Source organism: Brassica rapa, chromosome A03 (genome assembly GCF_000309985.2).
Source record: "Brassica rapa cultivar Chiifu-401-42 chromosome A03, CAAS_Brap_v3.01, whole genome shotgun sequence".
In the NCBI taxonomy this organism is placed as follows: domain Eukaryota; kingdom Viridiplantae; phylum Streptophyta; class Magnoliopsida; order Brassicales; family Brassicaceae; genus Brassica; species Brassica rapa.
The window spans coordinates 8,963,439-8,981,746 of record NC_024797.2 but is presented as its reverse complement, the minus strand read 5'-3'; the positions used below and the strand labels follow the sequence as shown (position 1 = coordinate 8,981,746).

At 36.1% G+C, this 18,308-nt stretch overlaps 4 protein-coding genes and 1 non-coding gene across 5 annotated transcripts; 4 read left to right on the top strand and 1 right to left on the bottom strand.

The window, feature by feature from the left end:
• Nucleotides 1-518: 518 nt before the first annotated feature.
• Nucleotides 519-3,436, top strand: LOC103857629 (bifunctional enolase 2/transcriptional activator). Its single transcript, XM_009134840.3, has 11 exons — nucleotides 519-726; nucleotides 1,182-1,310; nucleotides 1,396-1,443; nucleotides 1,541-1,627; nucleotides 1,722-1,802; nucleotides 1,885-2,067; nucleotides 2,138-2,353; nucleotides 2,437-2,631; nucleotides 2,717-2,908; nucleotides 2,993-3,049; nucleotides 3,144-3,436. Exons 1-11 carry the CDS (start codon nucleotides 661-663, stop codon nucleotides 3,222-3,224), a joined length of 1,335 nt encoding a protein of 444 aa, XP_009133088.1. The 5' UTR covers nucleotides 519-660; the 3' UTR covers nucleotides 3,225-3,436.
• A 237-nt stretch (nucleotides 3,437-3,673) lies between these two features.
• Nucleotides 3,674-7,881, top strand: LOC103857628. The gene has a single exon (XM_009134839.3). It carries the CDS (start codon nucleotides 6,808-6,810, stop codon nucleotides 7,771-7,773), a length of 966 nt encoding a protein of 321 aa, XP_009133087.2. The 5' UTR covers nucleotides 3,674-6,807; the 3' UTR covers nucleotides 7,774-7,881.
• Nucleotides 3,866-3,948, top strand: TRNAL-UAA. Its single transcript has one exon. It is a non-coding gene; the product is annotated as a tRNA-Leu (tRNA).
• Nucleotides 7,882-8,136: 255 nt separating the features above from the next.
• Nucleotides 8,137-13,134, top strand: LOC103857626 (ethylene-responsive transcription factor ERF024). The gene has a single exon (XM_033287188.1). It carries the CDS (start codon nucleotides 10,917-10,919, stop codon nucleotides 11,478-11,480), a length of 564 nt encoding a protein of 187 aa, XP_033143079.1. The 5' UTR covers nucleotides 8,137-10,916; the 3' UTR covers nucleotides 11,481-13,134.
• A 788-nt stretch (nucleotides 13,135-13,922) lies between these two features.
• On the bottom strand, nucleotides 13,923-16,547 carry LOC103857625. Its single transcript, XM_009134837.3, has 3 exons — nucleotides 15,920-16,547; nucleotides 14,539-14,731; nucleotides 13,923-14,421 (listed from the first exon to the last, which is right to left on the bottom strand). The coding sequence occupies exons 1-3, from the start codon at nucleotides 16,487-16,489 to the stop codon at nucleotides 13,985-13,987; spliced, it is 1,200 nt and encodes a 399-aa protein (XP_009133085.1). The 5' UTR covers nucleotides 16,490-16,547; the 3' UTR covers nucleotides 13,923-13,984.
• Nucleotides 16,548-18,308: the final 1,761 nt, after the last annotated feature.

The following is an 18,308-nucleotide window of genomic DNA, read 5'->3' as shown; positions in this document are numbered from 1 at the left end:
TAAAAATACAAAAAAATAATAATGTAACCAACGTTCTAGAGGATGATTCATTTTAAAAAAATATCACACATGAAAAAGATCATAACTTCTATTTTAATAATATAAATATAGAGTTAATAAATTGTTTATCCGGAAAAAGATCATATACTTGAACAAAAGATTTTGTTAACCTATACTAATTTTTGTTATGTATCAAAGTAGACCAAGAAACAGGCCCCACTCTATACAAAATGTAGAACAGTTTTGTAACGCAACGCCCATCAAACTTTGGAGCCCATTATTCCCCTTTTTTCATTTTATGTAATATAGAAATGTTGACATATTCCACTTTCTCAAATGTATGAAACATGCAAATTCCCTATATTTATTACTTGTTCAAGACTCTTGTCGTACTATTATTACTTGGACAATGAGCAACGGCAGATTAATAAAAAAAAACCTCTTCTCGCCTGCAAAAGCCGTGCAACACATCGTTTTGTCTTCTTTCCATTATGCGGACCTACCTTATATCATCCAACGGTTCTTATCAAAACAATCCAACGTCTCTCCTTCACCCTCTTCCTCTTTATATATTATCAAACCGAACCACCCACTTCATCATCATCGTCCACTTAAAACCCTCGAACTCATCGCCTATCATCTCCAGATCTCTACTCAACCATGGCCACTATCACCGCTGTTAAAGCTAGGCAGATCTTCGACAGCCGTGGCAATCCCACCGTCGAGGTTCGTTTCTTCTCTCACTCGCGATGCTTATTTTGAGCTTAGGGGGAATGAGATTGTGATTTTGGAGACGATGATTAGTCATCCATCATGTTTATATGATTCTTGAGACGGATCTGTGTTCATTTGGTTAAATTCGGTTATCATATGGTTGAATTCGGTTATCGTTTGGTTAAAGTCGGTTATCTTATGGTTTATACGGGATTCTTATGGTTAAATGAGGCTATCTTATGGTTAAATGAGGCTATCTTATGGTTAATTCGGTTGTCTTATGGTTTAATTCGGTTATGTTATGATTAAATTCGGTTTTATTTTGCTGGTTTAACTCAATTGATTTTGTATAGTTTGTTATATATGGTTTTATATAATGTACAATGGACACTTATTCAAGTTAGGATATATTTTAATACATAGAGAAGAAGCTGATGGTTACAGGTATTGGTCTGATAATGGTTTAGGTCGATGTACACACATCAAGTGGTGTTAAGGTTACAGCAGCGGTTCCGAGTGGAGCTTCCACCGGTATCTACGAGGCTCTTGAGCTTAGGGATGGTGGATCAGACTACCTTGGAAAGGGTGTCTCTAAGGTGAGACTTTGAGACTGTTGTCTTTTTTTTTTTGTTGAAGAAGTGTTTTCTTTTTGTCTGATTTTTTCTTTGTTGATGTCTATAGGCTGTTGGCAATGTGAACTCCATCATCGGCCCAGCTTTGATTGGAAAAGTGAGTCTTTTCTCCTTAATTTATTTCTAGTGCTTTGGATTGTATCTAAAAGGTGTTATTTTCTGATATTCATTTTTTTTTTAATTGTTTCTTGTAGGACCCAACTCAGCAGACTGCTATTGACAACTTCATGGTCCATGAACTTGATGGAACCCAGAACGAATGGGGATGGTGCAAGCAAAAGGTGATTCAAAGGGAAACTCATGTTTTGTGTTTCATTTTAAGATTGAAGGAGGAATCTGACCATCTTGTTTCTTCTTTTTTTTGTGTGTGCACAGCTTGGAGCCAATGCTATTCTTGCTGTATCTCTAGCTGTCTGCAAAGCTGGGGCTGTTGTCAGTGGCATTCCTCTCTACAAGGTAGGATGACTCTTGTGTGTCTAACTTGGTTTTTTCTGGTACTAGATGTTCTAAGCTTTTCCATTGTTGTATTTGGATGCAGCACATTGCCAATCTTGCTGGTAACCCTAAGATTGTGCTACCAGTTCCTGCGTTCAACGTTATCAATGGTGGATCCCATGCCGGAAACAAGCTCGCCATGCAGGAGTTTATGATCCTCCCTGTTGGAGCTTCTTCTTTCAAAGAAGCCATGAAAATGGGTGTTGAAGTTTACCACAACTTGAAGGTAACCTCTAGTACCCTCATTAAAGATGCAAATTTTATGTGGGCTAACATGTTTTCGTATGTTTTTTCAGTCTGTGATTAAGAAGAAGTATGGACAGGATGCCACCAACGTCGGTGATGAAGGGGGCTTTGCACCAAACATTCAAGAAAACAAGGAAGGTCTTGAACTGCTTAAGACTGCTATCGAGAAGGCTGGATACACTGGCAAGGTTGTCATTGGGATGGATGTTGCCGCTTCTGAGTTCTACTCATCTGACAAGACTTACGACTTGAACTTCAAAGAAGAGGTGGAACTTCCCTTAATTTCCTTTTGCTAAATTGATTAAAAAAACTCAAGAACTATGCTCATGCTATGTTTGTTTCTCTGCAGAACAACAATGGTTCTCAGAAGATTTCTGGAGATGCTCTCAAGGACCTGTACAAGTCCTTCGTTGCTGAGTACCCAATTGTGTCCATTGAGGACCCATTTGACCAAGATGACTGGGAGCACTATGCTAAGATGACCGCCGAGTGTGGAGACAATGTTCAGATTGTCGGTGATGATTTGTTGGTCACCAACCCCAAGGTTTGTAACTTAACCAGATGTTCTTACCACTTTCTCTATCTCTATCTATATTGCTTATCTTTGTTTATACTCGTTCTTCTTGCAGAGAGTTGCCAAGGCAATCGCAGAAAAGTCTTGCAATGCTCTTCTCTTGAAGGTTAATCAAATCGGGTCAGTAACAGAGAGTATTGAGGCAGTGAAGATGTCAAAGAGAGCAGGATGGGGAGTGATGGCTAGCCACCGAAGTGGTGAAACCGAGGACACCTTCATCGCTGACTTATCCGTTGGCTTGTCTACTGTAAGTTTTAAACCATTCAAATGCCAAGTAACACACTACCTTGTTGTCTGATTCTCATTTTGATTTCTCTCTCTCTCTTGACAGGGACAAATCAAGACTGGAGCTCCTTGCAGATCCGAGCGTCTTGCCAAGTACAACCAGGTTAGACATGATCTGTGTGTTTTTAACAACAATCAAGAGCACAGTAGCTTTTCATTGACTAATCTGTTTGGTTGATTGTTGTAATCATGACCAGCTTTTGCGTATTGAGGAGGAGTTGGGATCAGAGGCAGTTTACGCTGGAGCCAACTTCCGCAAGCCTGTGGAGCCCTACTAGAAGAAGTACAAGCTTTTTTGAAGCAAAGTGGTCTTTTGTGACGCGAAGAGGATGAGAGTTGTTTTGGTCATTTTGCTTAAATAAAACACTACGCTTCTGTTTTTTCTGTGTTTATGATTTGAACCCTTATTTTTGTAAGAGAAACCTGAGATAGCTTTGTCTTTATAGACAACAGCAGCGTTCTTTTATAATATAATTTCGGCTTTACTCAATTTCTCGTGTGATTCTTATGAATCACATGGTCTGTCTTCTAACTGGTTACATGTGCTTCAGCTTGTTTCAAGCACCTGTAGTATAAATGGATTCTTTAGAGTTATAAACTTTATATAATTGTTATTTCTAAGGTCTAACGCACAGTGCAAGAAAAGAAAATGTTTGCGTTAGATATTTTCTTTTCTATTAACTAGAGTTCAAGTGTGTTACAAACTGTCTAGACACTGGTAGCAACTTGAATCGAAGATCTTAAATTGTAACCAGAATCGTATGTCTTCTCTGTTTTATCGTTCACTTTAGCGTTGAAAACTTGAAACAAAGTTTTGTTTGGATAAAAAAGTAAGCAACTGAGGAATGGTTTGAGTATTGGCTGTGGGATAAAATCTAAACTTTCTTTATTAATGACATATTCCTTTGTTTCAACAAAAGCAGGTTTGCCCGAGTGGTTAAGGGGGAAGACTTAAGTTCTTCTGCACATAAGTGCGCGTGGGTTCGAACCCCACAGCCTGCATTTATTTTGATTTACATTCATATGCAACATAGTTGATAGTTGTTCCAGTTCGTTTGTTATAATTTTATTTTTCTTTTCAAGCTATATAAATTTAAGGGAAACCGTGATATAATCTTTATTTTTCTTTTGCACGGGTCAAAATCTAGTTTTAGAGATATCTATATGTGGAAGCGTGTAAACCAAATCTTAGTTTAGCGATGAATATGATCTGATGCGATTTACATTCGTGTGATTAATAGTCTCTTTGATGACCTTCCACATCTCTGCACCTCCTGTGCTGTTCGCCTTAAACAAAAGGAAGAATTTGATAGACACATGGAGATGCACGATAAGAAGCTTGAGTTAAGTGGCACAAAAAGTAAATGTAAAGATTGGTTTCCAAAGGCTGAGGACTGGATAGCAGCAAAGCCTGGAGACCTAGAACCTGTTTACTGAATATGAGGAAGTTCTGAGTGAACCCGAGAGTGTTGTTGAAGATGGTCCATCCGTAGATGCTGATGAGAACCAGTGCGCATGTATATTATGTGGAGAGATGTTTGAGGACTATTTCAGGCAAGAAGTGGCTCAATGGATGTTCAAGGGAGCTTCTTACCTTACCATTGCTTACAGATTGTTTGTCTAATAGTTCTTTGCTGACCCTGGAAATTGGGAGAGCAATCAAACAGGTAACTTAGTTCTATCTCAAACTCCATTCTATAATTCAGCATAAATCCACCTTTACGTTTTCCTTACTCGTTTGGTTCCATTCTTCTAGGAAATGGTTTGAGTAACCTCCATATGAAGGCCAATAAACCTATCCTGGAGGAAGCGGTAGCATCACAGGGGAACGGGTTTGTGAGTTCTCATGATTATACTAGTTTTGTAGAAAAGTGTCAAGCTTCGAGTTAGAGAAAAAAAGATGTGCAGTATTTTTTTTAAAAAGTTCTCATGTATGCTTTGTCTCTCTCTTTTTTTTTTCATTCTATACGAAATACAAAATAGCAAAGAAGCCTTCCCGGTAATGCACATTCCACATTATATGCCTTTCTTTCATGTGTCGCAAAAGAATATGCGGGCAATCGGATTTCTTATGAACATAGATTTGCCAGGTTACGTATCATGGGCATCTGAAGCAACCCATGAGGCCAAATATGTAGTACCTTGGCAATGATTTTATTATCATATTTCATTTTGGAGTGTAGTTGTAGTTAGAAGTTGCCTTCATGACAACCATTTGCTTGCTTGTAGAGTGGATGGGGAAAGAGGAAATTAAAATCAAACATTTAATTTGAGAAAGAGAGAAATGCAAAAGGTGTGAGAGTTAAATTGAGTGTGTGGAGTGTTGTTATAGGGCTGTGTATGTAGGTGGGGGTGAGAGCTAAAAAGAAGAGAGCGGAGCTCATTTCCTTCCTTTCGGGAAACCCACACCAATGTTCACGTGAATGAGAGCTGGTCAACATTTAATGTTGAATCGGATAGGCTTCCTTTTCAATTTCATTGAGGATAAGCTAAGGGTTTTGATTATTCGCAAATTTAACTAGTCATTGCTTAATCAGATAGGTCCAGTGATGCAAGTCTTCACCTCCCGTGTGTGTTCGTTTTTGTAAGATTTGCATAATTGTCATACTTTAGAAGACGTCACTTGGTAATATGTTTCTTAGATTTACGAATTTAAAAGACCAAACACACACGTCTTATTACAACAACTAACCTGTATAATTCCAGGTCAAACCATTATTCAATTTGTTTTTCTTGCAACAAGCTATTTATTAATTTATCATTTTGGCGGCAACTATAAATTAACTTGTTTATGTGGATTAATAACTAAATAAATGTAGACTGAAAAAGAGCTATCAATGGTCCGTTCGTTGAGTTTTCATAAAGACGTCTATATAACGACCCAAGAGAATTTTTTTTCTTTTACAATATGGATTTTTATAAATAAACTGAACTGAAATAGAGAAAGCTGTTTTTAGTATATCATTATGGTTGGAGGCTTGGAGCCGTGATTAGTAATTTTTAGGTTCATACTTCAAACAATCAAATGTGTGTAGAAAATGCATACTCAAGGACTTGGAATATAAATATATGAAAAAATCTTCTTCTTTTATTTTATCAAAAAGATGAAAAAATATCTTAACAATAATATATACCATTCAAATCAATCTCTGTTGTTGGATTATACATGTTGATAAAATCAGGAATATCTTTTTTGATCAAAAAATTCAGGAATGGCTAAAATTTATTAAATTATTACATGCTGATAATGCAAGGAACATGGTTTCAAAACTATATAATTATACCTCTTGATCTCTTGTCGTTGGCTTATTTTTTTCAATCCCATATGGCCATATCTAACTTACATTTAATGATTCGATTTCTTTAAATTTCATCAACTAAAGTTTTAAAATAAAATTAATATTTTACAGACCGGATGAAACTCAAAAAGTCAGAGGGCAGAGACATGGACATCTTCACATGCCCGAATGAACACACATCCAAGACAACAAGAATAATTCATCTCTGTCTTTCTTCCTCCATATCTTCTCTGCAACTCTTCCGTACCAAATCTTATTAAAACTTCCTCAGTTTTTATTTATTTTTACATTTCTCCCGGAAAAATAACCTCTCTTTTAAAAGTTCCATTCACTCTGTCAAGTCTATGTTCTTCCACGTCGTCTCTAATCTCTAAAAGACAGAATCTGTAAACTCCACCAAAACTTTATCTTCTTTTCAAAACTTTGTCTCCCTCCTCAAGCTATTTCTTATCTCTCTTTAATCACACGTATAGCATCCATAACCCTTTTCAAAATCTTTCCTTAAAGTTTCCATCTTTCCAACTTTCTCAGAAAAATAGCTTTCATTTTCTTTCTCATCATCATGAGAGGTCTCGCGGCTTGTTACAGCGAACACGCCATTAAAGTATCAGACACGTACTGTTCAGGTCCTTCAAACCATACCTACATCTCTCCGACATTACCTCCTTCGATCCCCGACACGGTAACCACCACTTATACATCCTCCTCCGACAAACCCGTCTCTGTTTCGCTCACCTGGTCGGATAATCTCACCGTCGTTATCTCAACAACGCCGGCGAAGTCTTACTCCGTTTCGCTAAAGAAACCAAAAGGGTCGAGAAAGCTGACTTCTTCCTCCGGCTCACTCAACGCTGAGATCCTCTGGGATCTAACGGAGGCTGAGTACGATAACGGCGGTCCTGAACCGACGAGAGGGTTCTCCGTCGCCGTCGTGGTGAATTCCGAGGTTGTCCTCCGAGTCGGCGACGTTGACCGGCGAGACACGTCGTCGTGGCGGGTCTCGAGAACGGAGAGATACTCCGGGAGTTGCTGGCTCTCGACAAAAGCTAAATTCTCCGACGCCGGGAGTAAACACGAGATTCAGATACAATGCGGCGGCGGAGGAGGAGGTGGTGGTGGTGGCGGTGGGGGTGGAGAGGAAGGGTATTTATGGAAACTAAAAAGTCCTGAAACGATGTCGGTTTGGGTGGATAAGAGGAAAGTGTTTCAGGTGAAGAAGCTCAAGTGGAACTTCAGAGGGAACCAAACGATGTTCTTCGATGGTATGCTTATCGATATGATGTGGGACTTGCACGACTGGTTCTTCAAAGAAACGGCGTCGTCTTCTTCGACTGGTTCTAAAACGACGTCGTCTTCGTCCTCTTCTTCCTCCTCGTCTTCTCCTCCGTGTGCTGTGTTTATGTTCAGGAGGAGGAGTGGATTGGATAGCAGATTGTGGCTAGAGGAAGATGAAGAAGAGAACAAGAAGATTGGGTTAAGAGAAGCCAAACATTCGTTTTCTCTTGTCATTTGTGTTTCTAAAAAGTAAAAAAAAAAAATTACTGATGCATTGATTTTTTAACCCTTTGTTATATGGATGGTTTTGACGTTTACATAACTCTTCGTTGTCTGATTTTAATATATAAAGTTTTCATGATATTTGAAGTAGATGTTCTTGTTTAACATCTGCATTGACTCTCAATTGTTAATATAAGATCATATGGTCTGAAATTATCAAAAACTTACACGTTTAGATCATCCGACTCTTAATCTATAATTGTTTCAAGTTCTATAAATCTCTGGAACAACCCTGTGTAGAACTATTGATAAATTGAGCTATTGATAATGATCAAAATTATCTTTTTAATGGTTAAAAACTTATTGAAAGATTCACCAATGGTGATACTCTTTCTTATCATCAAACGCCATGTATTATTTATTTTCAAGTTTCGATGAGAGTATGATTCCAAAATTTTGAACAGTAAATTTAATCATGGATCACGTGTCTTTAGACCCGGTTTAAAACCAACTATCATTTGTCTGTTTTTTACTAGTCGTGTGGTTTCTGTTTGACGTGAAACACCAGATAATTCACCTACCTTTCGTCCGTCGTGTACACTTTTAATTTTGACCATTTGCTTTCTCGCATGCATGTCCAAAGGTACGAAGATAAGCATAAAGACCCTTTTTCAATTAAGATCCAAGTCGAAAGCCAGCTCCTAGCTCCTGTGACGAACAAAAAATCAACCAAGTGACAACCCCACAAGTTTATGAGCGCTAGGAACTCCCTCACAAAGTCACAAGTTCACTTTGAATGCAGCATGTAGATCCCACCCCAAAAATGATAAATCCTCTCCAGACAGCTATTAGATTTAAGTCCTCATTTTTTTTTACGTTGTCTGTGTTTATTTGGGGAAGTTTCACGAGGACTCATCTGTCATGAATTTTCCATTTTTTTTCACGGGATTTATGTAACAATCCTCTTCTCTTTTCTTTATTAAAAGAAAGAAAAAAGGAGAAAGGAACTATCTACTTAAAGAATTGTCACAATCTATGGCTGGGTTTGATAGCGTGGAAGTTTGCCTTCACTATCACGTAATCAAAACTGAATTTATATTCTAAACCGTACGTGGTAGACGAATTATGCCTCAAATAAATGTATGTAACCTTATTTATCAGCCTAAAAAGGCAGATATGAAAAATGTAAAGAAGAAAGAGTCCAAAAGAATTTGATGATTCTTAAAAGTACCACTCAAAAATAATGTGATGAGTCGCAGTTTTTCTTTCAATGGACTACTCATTAGTCTCACATAACTATCAGATCTAATTTCTGTTCCAAGATCTCAAAGTCAAATTTTGCAAATGTTCACTGTTTTCTAGAAATTTTCATCTGACTAAAACTAGATTAAAAAATGTAAATACTGATCGGCAATTATTAGGTAGGGTGATTAAAGAGACTGTTATGGAACTCCAGAGATTAGAAGAGGTTGACGAAAATTGTTGGGCTTACAACTTTGGAGCCCAAACTGCAATATGTTTGCTACAGGCCTACAAGTAGCCGACATGTTAAGACTTGCTACACAACACGCTTACCTGTCATGCTTTACACATTTCAATGCAATAAGAAATTCACTCTTTCTATTGGAATTAAAATTTTCCTCAGTAATCTACTTTTTATTGATCTGTTAAGAAGATCCAATACATTTAAAATGTGTACACTAATTCAAGAAAAAATATCCGAACTTCTACCGAAATTGTATAGTAGAAGTTGTACTATCATTATATTGAGCTACTTGCAAACTTGTCGGAGTCCTTTGACATTGCCACTATTTTTATGCCGAAAGGATTTACCGACTGCTTCCAGAATACACGCTTCCTTTAAGAGTATATATAGCATGAGACTAAGATCAAAAGAAAAGGTTTACAAAACAATTTGACTTTGTTGAACAAACATTAAGTTAGTCCTCGATCATTCCATTTACAAAGTAGTATAATCATTCCCAATGTTTTCAACAAAATATTATAGCTAGAGAACATATTTAGACACCATATAATTCACTTAGAAGATGTCTATACATGCAGGGGCGAATCTAGAAGTCTTTTCAACTGGGTGCATCACTAGTAATAAAAATTAAATATACATGAAAGAGGAATTGAACCAGTGATATTATGGGTGCACCATGCTTAGTTTTACTATCTGAGCCACTGAAAATTTACTGTTTTTACATGTAAAATGTTTGACATCAAATTCTCTGTATTTTTTTATCTGCATGCCATTGAAGCCTTAATAGGTGAAATTTTTAATATATATATATATATATATATATATATATATATATATATATATATATATATGTGGAGCTGATGCGGACATATCCCACGGTATATCGAGACGTGAAATTGATTTCTTACCCTAATGGATTTGACAAGCTTTGTTGAGATTAATAAAGAAAGTCTATTACAATATAATAATGTCTAGTGGATCGGAGTGATAAAGCCTTAATTAAATAAATTGACCTAAAAAGCGATGCACTCACTAATTGTTTCTTAGCATTTCTAAAACACTCTTAAGATGTGATTACTATATAAGTATTCCTCCCCAAGTCAACTATATATTCATTTCTATTCTGGAATAACCATTCACCCCCAAAGTACGCAATATATATTATATATTTATAGGGTGAATAACATATTATATATATGTGTGTGAGTAATTCTGCCACATTGAAGCGTCATTTACCTAGTTTTATTTCAAGCAAAAGTAAGTAGTCCAACTTCTAATTAAAGTGTTTATAAAATAAAGTGATGTCAAGATCATGAATGACATTTATATATATTATGTATTAATTCATGAACCTGAGATAACGAAAACTACCACTTTCAATAGAAACGGGCATATATACACTGCGACTTATTTGACCACCACCTAAAAACGCGATTTTACAACCAGAGAAGCAATTAAAAGTATGTCTTTACAGCTTTAACTTCATCATCAAAGAGCTGTGATCACTCCCTTCCAAACCCTAATCTCTTCATCCATAACTGGTTTGCACTTGGTTCACTCTCTTCTCTTCACTACTTCACTCTACAACTAACTTAACTCCCCCCATAAAATGGCTTCGATCTCATCCTCTCCTTCATCAAACTCACACACATCTCTCCTCAAACCTCTAATTCTCATTATCAATATATATGCCAGGAACCTCCAAAGAAAATGGTGGCCGCCACCCTTTGTACAAGGGAGTGAGACAACGAAAGAACTCAGACAAATGGGTGTCCGAGATACGTGAGCCGAGAACACCTAACCGTATCTGGTTAGGAACATTCTCGACCCCGGAGATGGCGGCAATAGCCTATGATGTGGCTGCTCTAGCACTCAAAGGAACTCAAACTGAACTCAACTTTCCAAACTCAGCTTCATCTTTCCCTGTCCCAGCCACCATGTCTCCACGAGACATCCAAGCCGCAGCCGCTTCAGCCGCCGCTGCTTTTGGTGCTGCTAGGGATGCCATTGTCATGACCAATAACAACAGCGCAACAAGCAGTGTGGAACGGAGTAACGTGATGATGATGAATGGTAGTTATGAGGATACATATGGATTCATGGACGAGGATTTCATATTTGACATGCCTAATATGCTCATGAACATGGCTGAAGGAATGCTTCTCAGCCCGCCTCGTCAACCTACCTTTGATGCTGCTTCCGACGGTTATGGTTACACAGGGGCAGACGATTACTTGTGGAGTTTTCCTTGATAACTAAACTAATCAACCATATTATATATATATATATATAAGTATGTGAGTGTGTACTGTTTATATATATTATCTATATGTATGTACGAAATAAGGAAACAGTGTCTAGTGATGCATTGCATTGCATGCACGGTTAGGCCCCGTTAAGACGGTCAGATAAGGTCGTACTGTATTAAAGTTTTTGCCTTAAGATTATTGTCTTACAATCTAGTCATGATGTAAATTAATTCCAAATGTTATCGCAGTCAATGCCTTGAGCGATACTACTTTGTTTAGTTTACAGATGGATAATTTTTTCATAAGGCTTGGCATCAAACAGTTGTTGATATAACTGATGTTTGTAATATATACTTCCTATAATCCAAAGCTAATTTCACAGAAGTATGAAAACAATTTGCACCGTAACCCATTTCGAGTGTGCTTGTGAAAGTGAATGTAAAAAAAAAAATCACGTAATGGTCACCAATGCTATGGAATGATTCTAGTTGCAACATATATTAATGGACCACCACATCATATCTCTTCATGGTAATTCAAATTTCGATATAGTTTGAATTTTGGCCTAGAAAATTTTGATGAAAATATAATTTTTTGAACCGTATTATTATTTATTTTTGTTACCTAAGTAACTTGGAGAATGAACTTGAGCATTGCATATATATATTATATATATAGCCCTAGCAAACAGATAAAGAAAATATTTGCAAATAACTCGAGGTCGACGATACATAGATAGTTAGAAGAATGAAAAGATGCTAAATGGGTTTGGTGAGGATAGCACACAAGTTGATTGTGGATAGGAGTCATAATCGAATCATAACCTTGCTGATTTTTTATATGTAGTTTTCTTTCTACATTAATTAATGCTTTTATTAAAAGTCTTTTCGAGACATAGATGTGTTAAGTCTAACCTTATATTGACCAGTTAAAATGATCCATTCCACATTTTTATATTTTTTTATTAAATAAAGACTTAGAAACCTTCAATGAAAATATCTAACATGGGTATTTTATAATAAAAAAATTGAAAATAATCAAACCTAAAGAAAAAAAGAAAAGAAGGAAGTTCCAAATTAACAGTTTTGAAGAACTTCGTTGGAAACTCAGGGTACACTTGTCATTTTGTGATTGAAGTAATTATATTTTTTAGATTAAAATTTAGTTAAACAATTAATTTATATTTAAAAATTTAGTTAAAAAATTAATTTATATTAAAATATTAATTTATTTATTTTTGCTTAAGAACTTTTTAAAGTTTTTAACCATTGTGGCTGCTCTTACGTACGTAACATTTTGGTATTTGACCTAATATAAATCTGGAAGACTCCGAAGTAGTAAATTTAATAAAATCGGAAAGCAAACGGAAATACTTTAGTTATTCTACCAAAAGAGTTGATAACATTTTATTAGTTAAGTACTACTTTTTTTTCTTTTTTTTTGCATACTGCTGCTAGAATCGAATTCCTAAAGTTTTGAATTTGTTTTCGTGCACTGGAGAAGCTTGTCAACTACACAAAACAAAAAAATTGCTAAAACAAAAATAACTTCTTTAACTTAACACTTGACAAAATTATAACACTTTTATATGTATGGAAGAAATTGATGCATACACATTACACATGCACATGTACGAAAGGTCTAAATATATTTCAACTATATGGGCCTTTTGAAATTTAATAGCAATCCAAGTAGCCCACAAGAAAAATGATGAGCAATGGATATTTAAGTCTTGTTGGTTGGAGATGAATGAATGAATTCAAAGGTTGGTACTTCTTTTACTTCTTCTGTTCATTAGCTTCTCCTCCCACCAAGATGTTAACCGTACGTACTTTGAACCTCTGAAGCTTTACGATGGCCTCCTCGACTAGACTGCCCTCTCGAGAGCGCGTCATGTGATTATTAACGCGCATGTCAACCTTAGAACGCTCGTGATCTTGAATCATCCCTTGAATCTCTTCACGACAACTTGTCTGGTCTGTAGGATTAGAGAACGGTGTTTTGTTGCTTATTAATACGCTCGTGAAAATAGAAAATGTGACAAATAACAATTTTGAAAGCAGTAGAAGGGAAATGTCAAAATTAATCGGTGTTTTATTCAGGAATTGATATGTGTATACCGTTTGTAAGGCTCAAGGCATGATTTAAATAAGGAAGAATACGGATAAATCGACCGAGTCTTCTTCCACAGACTTAGCAAAAAACAAAGGAAATATCAAACATAGATACTAATTCGAGACGTTGAACTTTGTAAATAAGAAAATGTTTTGACTACCAAATAAAAAATAAAATTAAGTTTTCCCAAGAAAACATTCATTGAAAGATTTGTACAAGAGAATATACATATGGTTGACCAAGAATATTAACATTGTGACACTTTTTGGAAGCGTTCTAAGCAACAAGAAATGAAGAAAATCTAGGACACTAGCGTTATGGATGTTAATATAGGTTAACCAAGTCAAAGATATCTAGAAATCTAGTAACTTTCCTTTCTCTAATAAAATTCATTATTCGTTCATGAAGGAGGAGACAAGTTCGTGGGAAAATTCATCAATCAAGAAGATGAAGATAGAGAGCTCGATTTCCGACACAGCCTCCTCCACTTCTCCACCGTGTCTTGTCCATTCTCCGGCCTCCCCTCTTATATCTTTCTGCACCACCGCCTCCGCGGCTTCCTCCGCACCCATTCCTAGCCTCCATGCATTCATCATCCTCCACTTCTTCGTCCTCTCCTCTTCCACCCATCCGCTCTCTCGTGCCATGGCTTCATCCATGTCCTCATATTCTTCAGCCAAATCATAAACCCTCATGTTATCGTCTTCCACGCTCTCCTCATTCTCTTCTTCTTGTTCTTCTGACATCTTCCCTTCGAGGTCTACTGGGTCCATCCCTGCCAACTTCTCGAATCTACAAAGCTTCTTGAGTAGCCGCCGCCTTTTCGTCCCTATTTAGTCAAAACATAAAACGATTTCAAAACCCTTAAAAAGACTCGGGGACCAATTTTAATTTATGTTTCCATTTCCTTTGGCCCATGTGATGTGACGAAAGATTGGTTACTCACGTTGTACAACTTCAAAGCTGCACGAGAGGAGATTGAGATGGTCAGGCACCTCTCGTTGGTGGTGGTCCTCTTCTTTCTCAAGAGGGTCAAGTACAGAAACAGGGCTACATTGTTCCTTGTCTTCCTCTTCTTTATCTTCTTCGTCTTGTCCTCTCACTTTCTCTAAGCTCTCTGTCTCATCGCTATCTTCATCCTGTTACAACTCATTTAAAAACACTTTCTGTTTCACCATTTTTTGTCTCTTACTATATCTGGATTTGGATCAACTAAATTTAGCTATTCAAGTTTATATCCATAAAGGTTGTATTTATCTAGATTCATTACTACTCAATTACTTATTTTAACTTCTTACCATGCATTTTCTTTATACTACTACAACCACAAATATTGAAATAGGGCAACTTTTTAAAATTTTGTGCGACATATATTTCCCTAAAAGGATTGCAACTTTTTACAAAACCTTGATACTGACATTTTCTAAGACTAGCTAACACAAGTTTTGGTTCACATTTAAGACTTAAACCTACTGAATTAAATGGTAGAAAATGTGTTTTGGGTAACTTGCCAGAGAACTAATTGGTTAGAAAACTTTATAGTTGAACTAAGTGAGATGCAACAATCATCATAGTGGGGAAATACAAAATGACATAAACACCCCCACCACATCAAGACTCTGCGACAGGTGAACAATCAAGGACATGGGCATATCAAACAGGCAATTTTCATTATAAAGTGAATGGTAATTTATGACTCATATATGTTAACATATTTACCGTACTCCTGAAGAATTTACATGAATCAGTCATATCAAACAGGCAATTTTCAGCCAGCCATGTGTGTCTCTGCTCTAGTCAGATGTTTTTTCAGTTTTTCTATAGAATGTCTTTAACTTTTTTTTTTCTATCACTGAATGGTAATTTATGACTCATGTATATTAACTACCAGTGGATTTATTTAGGACATAAATGAAACACCTGAAAATTCAAATATAAAGTTGTTAAATATTTCAAACTAAGAAAATATGGCATTTTTTGGAATTTACCACTACATTTACAAATTTGAAATGTTATGGTTTATAATTTTGGATTTTGGATTTTAGATTGTAATTTGGAGTTTATGGTTTAAATTTATGATTATCTTGATAATTGATAATAATTAAGACTATTTTCGTAATTATTTGGAATTTACTATTACACTTATAAATTTGAAATGTTATGGTTTAGGGTTAATAATATTTTAGAGTATAATTTGGATTTTATGGCGTAAGAATTAGGATTATTTGGCAATCTGATATAAAATTAATACTATTTGTTTAACAGTCCTATAAAATTTTCGAACTTTTCCTGTATAACGATGATTAGTTGATAGATTGAGAGAAAACCTCTGTACTACGTCGTGCCGGAGAAGTAGCCGTCGACGTGAACTGTGGAGTCTGTTGACTGGAAGTAGAAGGAGTTGCATGGAGAACGAAATGAAAAGGGCTCTCACAAAAGCACTTATCAGCGTTATCCGAACGCGGTTTTGCTTTACGGTTTGTCAACCGCTTCAAAACGGACCCGAACAACCCAAACGCGTTTCCTCTGTTGTTAGTCTTGTTAGCCTTCTCTGACTGCTGCTTCTGTATCCTCGTCGCCGCTTCTAGTAGAATTGCGGCGGTTCTCGCAGGAATACGAAGGAAAACTTGACCGTCACTAGATTCCTTCTTCGACGGCGACCGGAGTTCAAAGAGAGGAGATTTATTAGTATGATGAGTTGCCAAGAAACAAGAGCTCTCGCCGCATGTGAAGAAACCAGGAGGTAGAACGGCTGCGTTTTGGGGCTTTAGTTTCTTGACACGCAAATCGGAGTAACCCATCTGTGATCGAAGGTCGGCTATGTAATGGTTGAGATGAAAAGGTTCTTGGTCATCTTCAAGAAGCTCACGTAAGTGTTTCTTCTTCTCAGCAGCCATGGAGATAAAATTTAATTTAAACTTTTATTTGTTCTCTCTCTATCTCTACCTATGTGGAATTCAGAATCACGTAATAAAAGGTTATCTTTCTATCAGTGAATGGTGAGGAACAGTTATAGACAAAGGGTATGACATTGGATAAAGAGTCAATGCTTGGATTTGGTTATTTTCTAGCATCTTGAAAAATAAAATAAAGTTTTCTTCTTAATATTTTATCAAAACATCCCAAACCAAACATTGGTTTTATGGTTACAAAAATAATCTGGAAAGAGGAAACTAGATTTAAGCTGGACTAAAAAATTCACATCTAATGTTGTACATTCATAATCGTACGTCGATCCAAATCTTACAGGGAGAATTAAAGTGTATAGTGGAAATATTATTCATCAATATCACATGTGTTATACATAGTTGATAATCATATCTAAATGATCAGAGATTATATGATGATGTATTTGAGATTTGACCAGTGTTAAAAAAAAACTCGATTTAAACCGGTTTTTGGAGAAATCCTAGACCAAAACAAAACGGTTTTGGTTTCTCTTCATATTGAGTTATAATTGACATGTCTTTGTGTAACGGAAGTTGTGTTGTAAAGAAAGTGTAGTTGGCATATTATTTCAGAGTGGGCCTTAAAAAGACTCCTGAAAATTAGAGTTTACGTGTAAGTTTTAAAGAGTATAGTTGTGGACTAATTACATAAACAACCTGGACTGTATTGTGCTCATGCACTCTTTTAATGCAAGAACAAATCAATTTTTCATCATGAAGGAATCAAACTGGGGTCATGATTCATGTAGGTTCGGTCCACCTGTTGTGGGAAGAGGAAAACTGGGATGCTGGGTTTGCTCTTATTTTTGACATGTGTAAGTTGTAGTATCGGTATGGTATGCGAGTCATAGATTCAAAGATTTTTAAAAAGAAGGTTAGGATTGGAAGAAAATCAAAATATTGCGTAACACCACTTAAAATTGTATAGTAACATCCTGAGATTTTACATGTCGATAAGAAAAAGTAATATATAATGACGTTAACTACATTTGAAAGCAGTAAGATATGGTTTTAGTGATAACAATCTGATTGGCACTTAACGGAATTCATAATCTGAATATTAATGATAGGTAACTATAAACAAAAGCACCCAATGTTCTACATTTAACGTTACCGAGCATGGAACGAAATCGATCGTTGATTAATTATTTCTAGAAATATCAAACAACAGTGGTAGGAATGTGAACTTATGAACCACTCGTTAGTGGTCTATTTGTTTCTACTAAATAAGAAGCCACTTTGTTAGTTTAGGCCAGAAATCAATTTTCTTCAAATGCAAAATTATTAATTTCACGTGTGGTTAGACGCTGTAGATCTCTAGTTTCTATATAAATCTTGTTTATCGTCGGTGGGCCGACCCGCAAGAGCAAGACTAGTCGGGTTTTAGTCTGAACATCTTTCTTATTTAGCTTTTTAAAAACTTATGCTAACGATGTTGAAATCAAGAAAAAGATCATACCTATAACCTATAGTATAAGTCAAGACAAATCAGTTATAAGTCGAGACAAATCGACAAATCAGTTCTATCACGACTATAAATTATAAATAGTTCGGATATTGATAGACAAAGAAGATTCTATCGTCCTCACATAATTTTCGAATTTGTTAATTTATTAATTAAGGCAGCTGTTCGCAAAGTACCAATCCAACGATTTATTTGTCCTACGTACACACGTTTACATAATCCTCTGAATAATTTACTCATTAATTATATACACACGAATACACGATGTAATATGATCCTTTTGGTTGAGGTCAAGTGATAGTG

Coding starts and splice junctions, on each gene's coding strand:
- LOC103857626 (XM_033287188.1), top strand. CDS start 10,917: ATGCCAGGAACCTCCAAAGAAAATGGTGGCCGCCACCCTTTGTACAAG.
- LOC103857628 (XM_009134839.3), top strand. CDS start 6,808: ATGAGAGGTCTCGCGGCTTGTTACAGCGAACACGCCATTAAAGTATCA.
- LOC103857625 (XM_009134837.3), bottom strand. CDS start 16,489: ATGGCTGCTGAGAAGAAGAAACACTTACGTGAGCTTCTTGAAGATGAC. Junction 14,732..15,919: donor CGGCACGACGTAGTACAGAG/GTTTTCTCTCAA, acceptor GAGTTGTAACAG/GATGAAGATAGCGATGAGAC. Junction 14,422..14,538: donor CAGCTTTGAAGTTGTACAAC/GTGAGTAACCAA, acceptor TTGACTAAATAG/GGACGAAAAGGCGGCGGCTA.
- LOC103857629 (XM_009134840.3), top strand. CDS start 661: ATGGCCACTATCACCGCTGTTAAAGCTAGGCAGATCTTCGACAGCCGT. Junction 1,628..1,721: donor GGGGATGGTGCAAGCAAAAG/GTGATTCAAAGG, acceptor GTGTGTGCACAG/CTTGGAGCCAATGCTATTCT. Junction 2,632..2,716: donor TGTTGGTCACCAACCCCAAG/GTTTGTAACTTA, acceptor TTCTTCTTGCAG/AGAGTTGCCAAGGCAATCGC.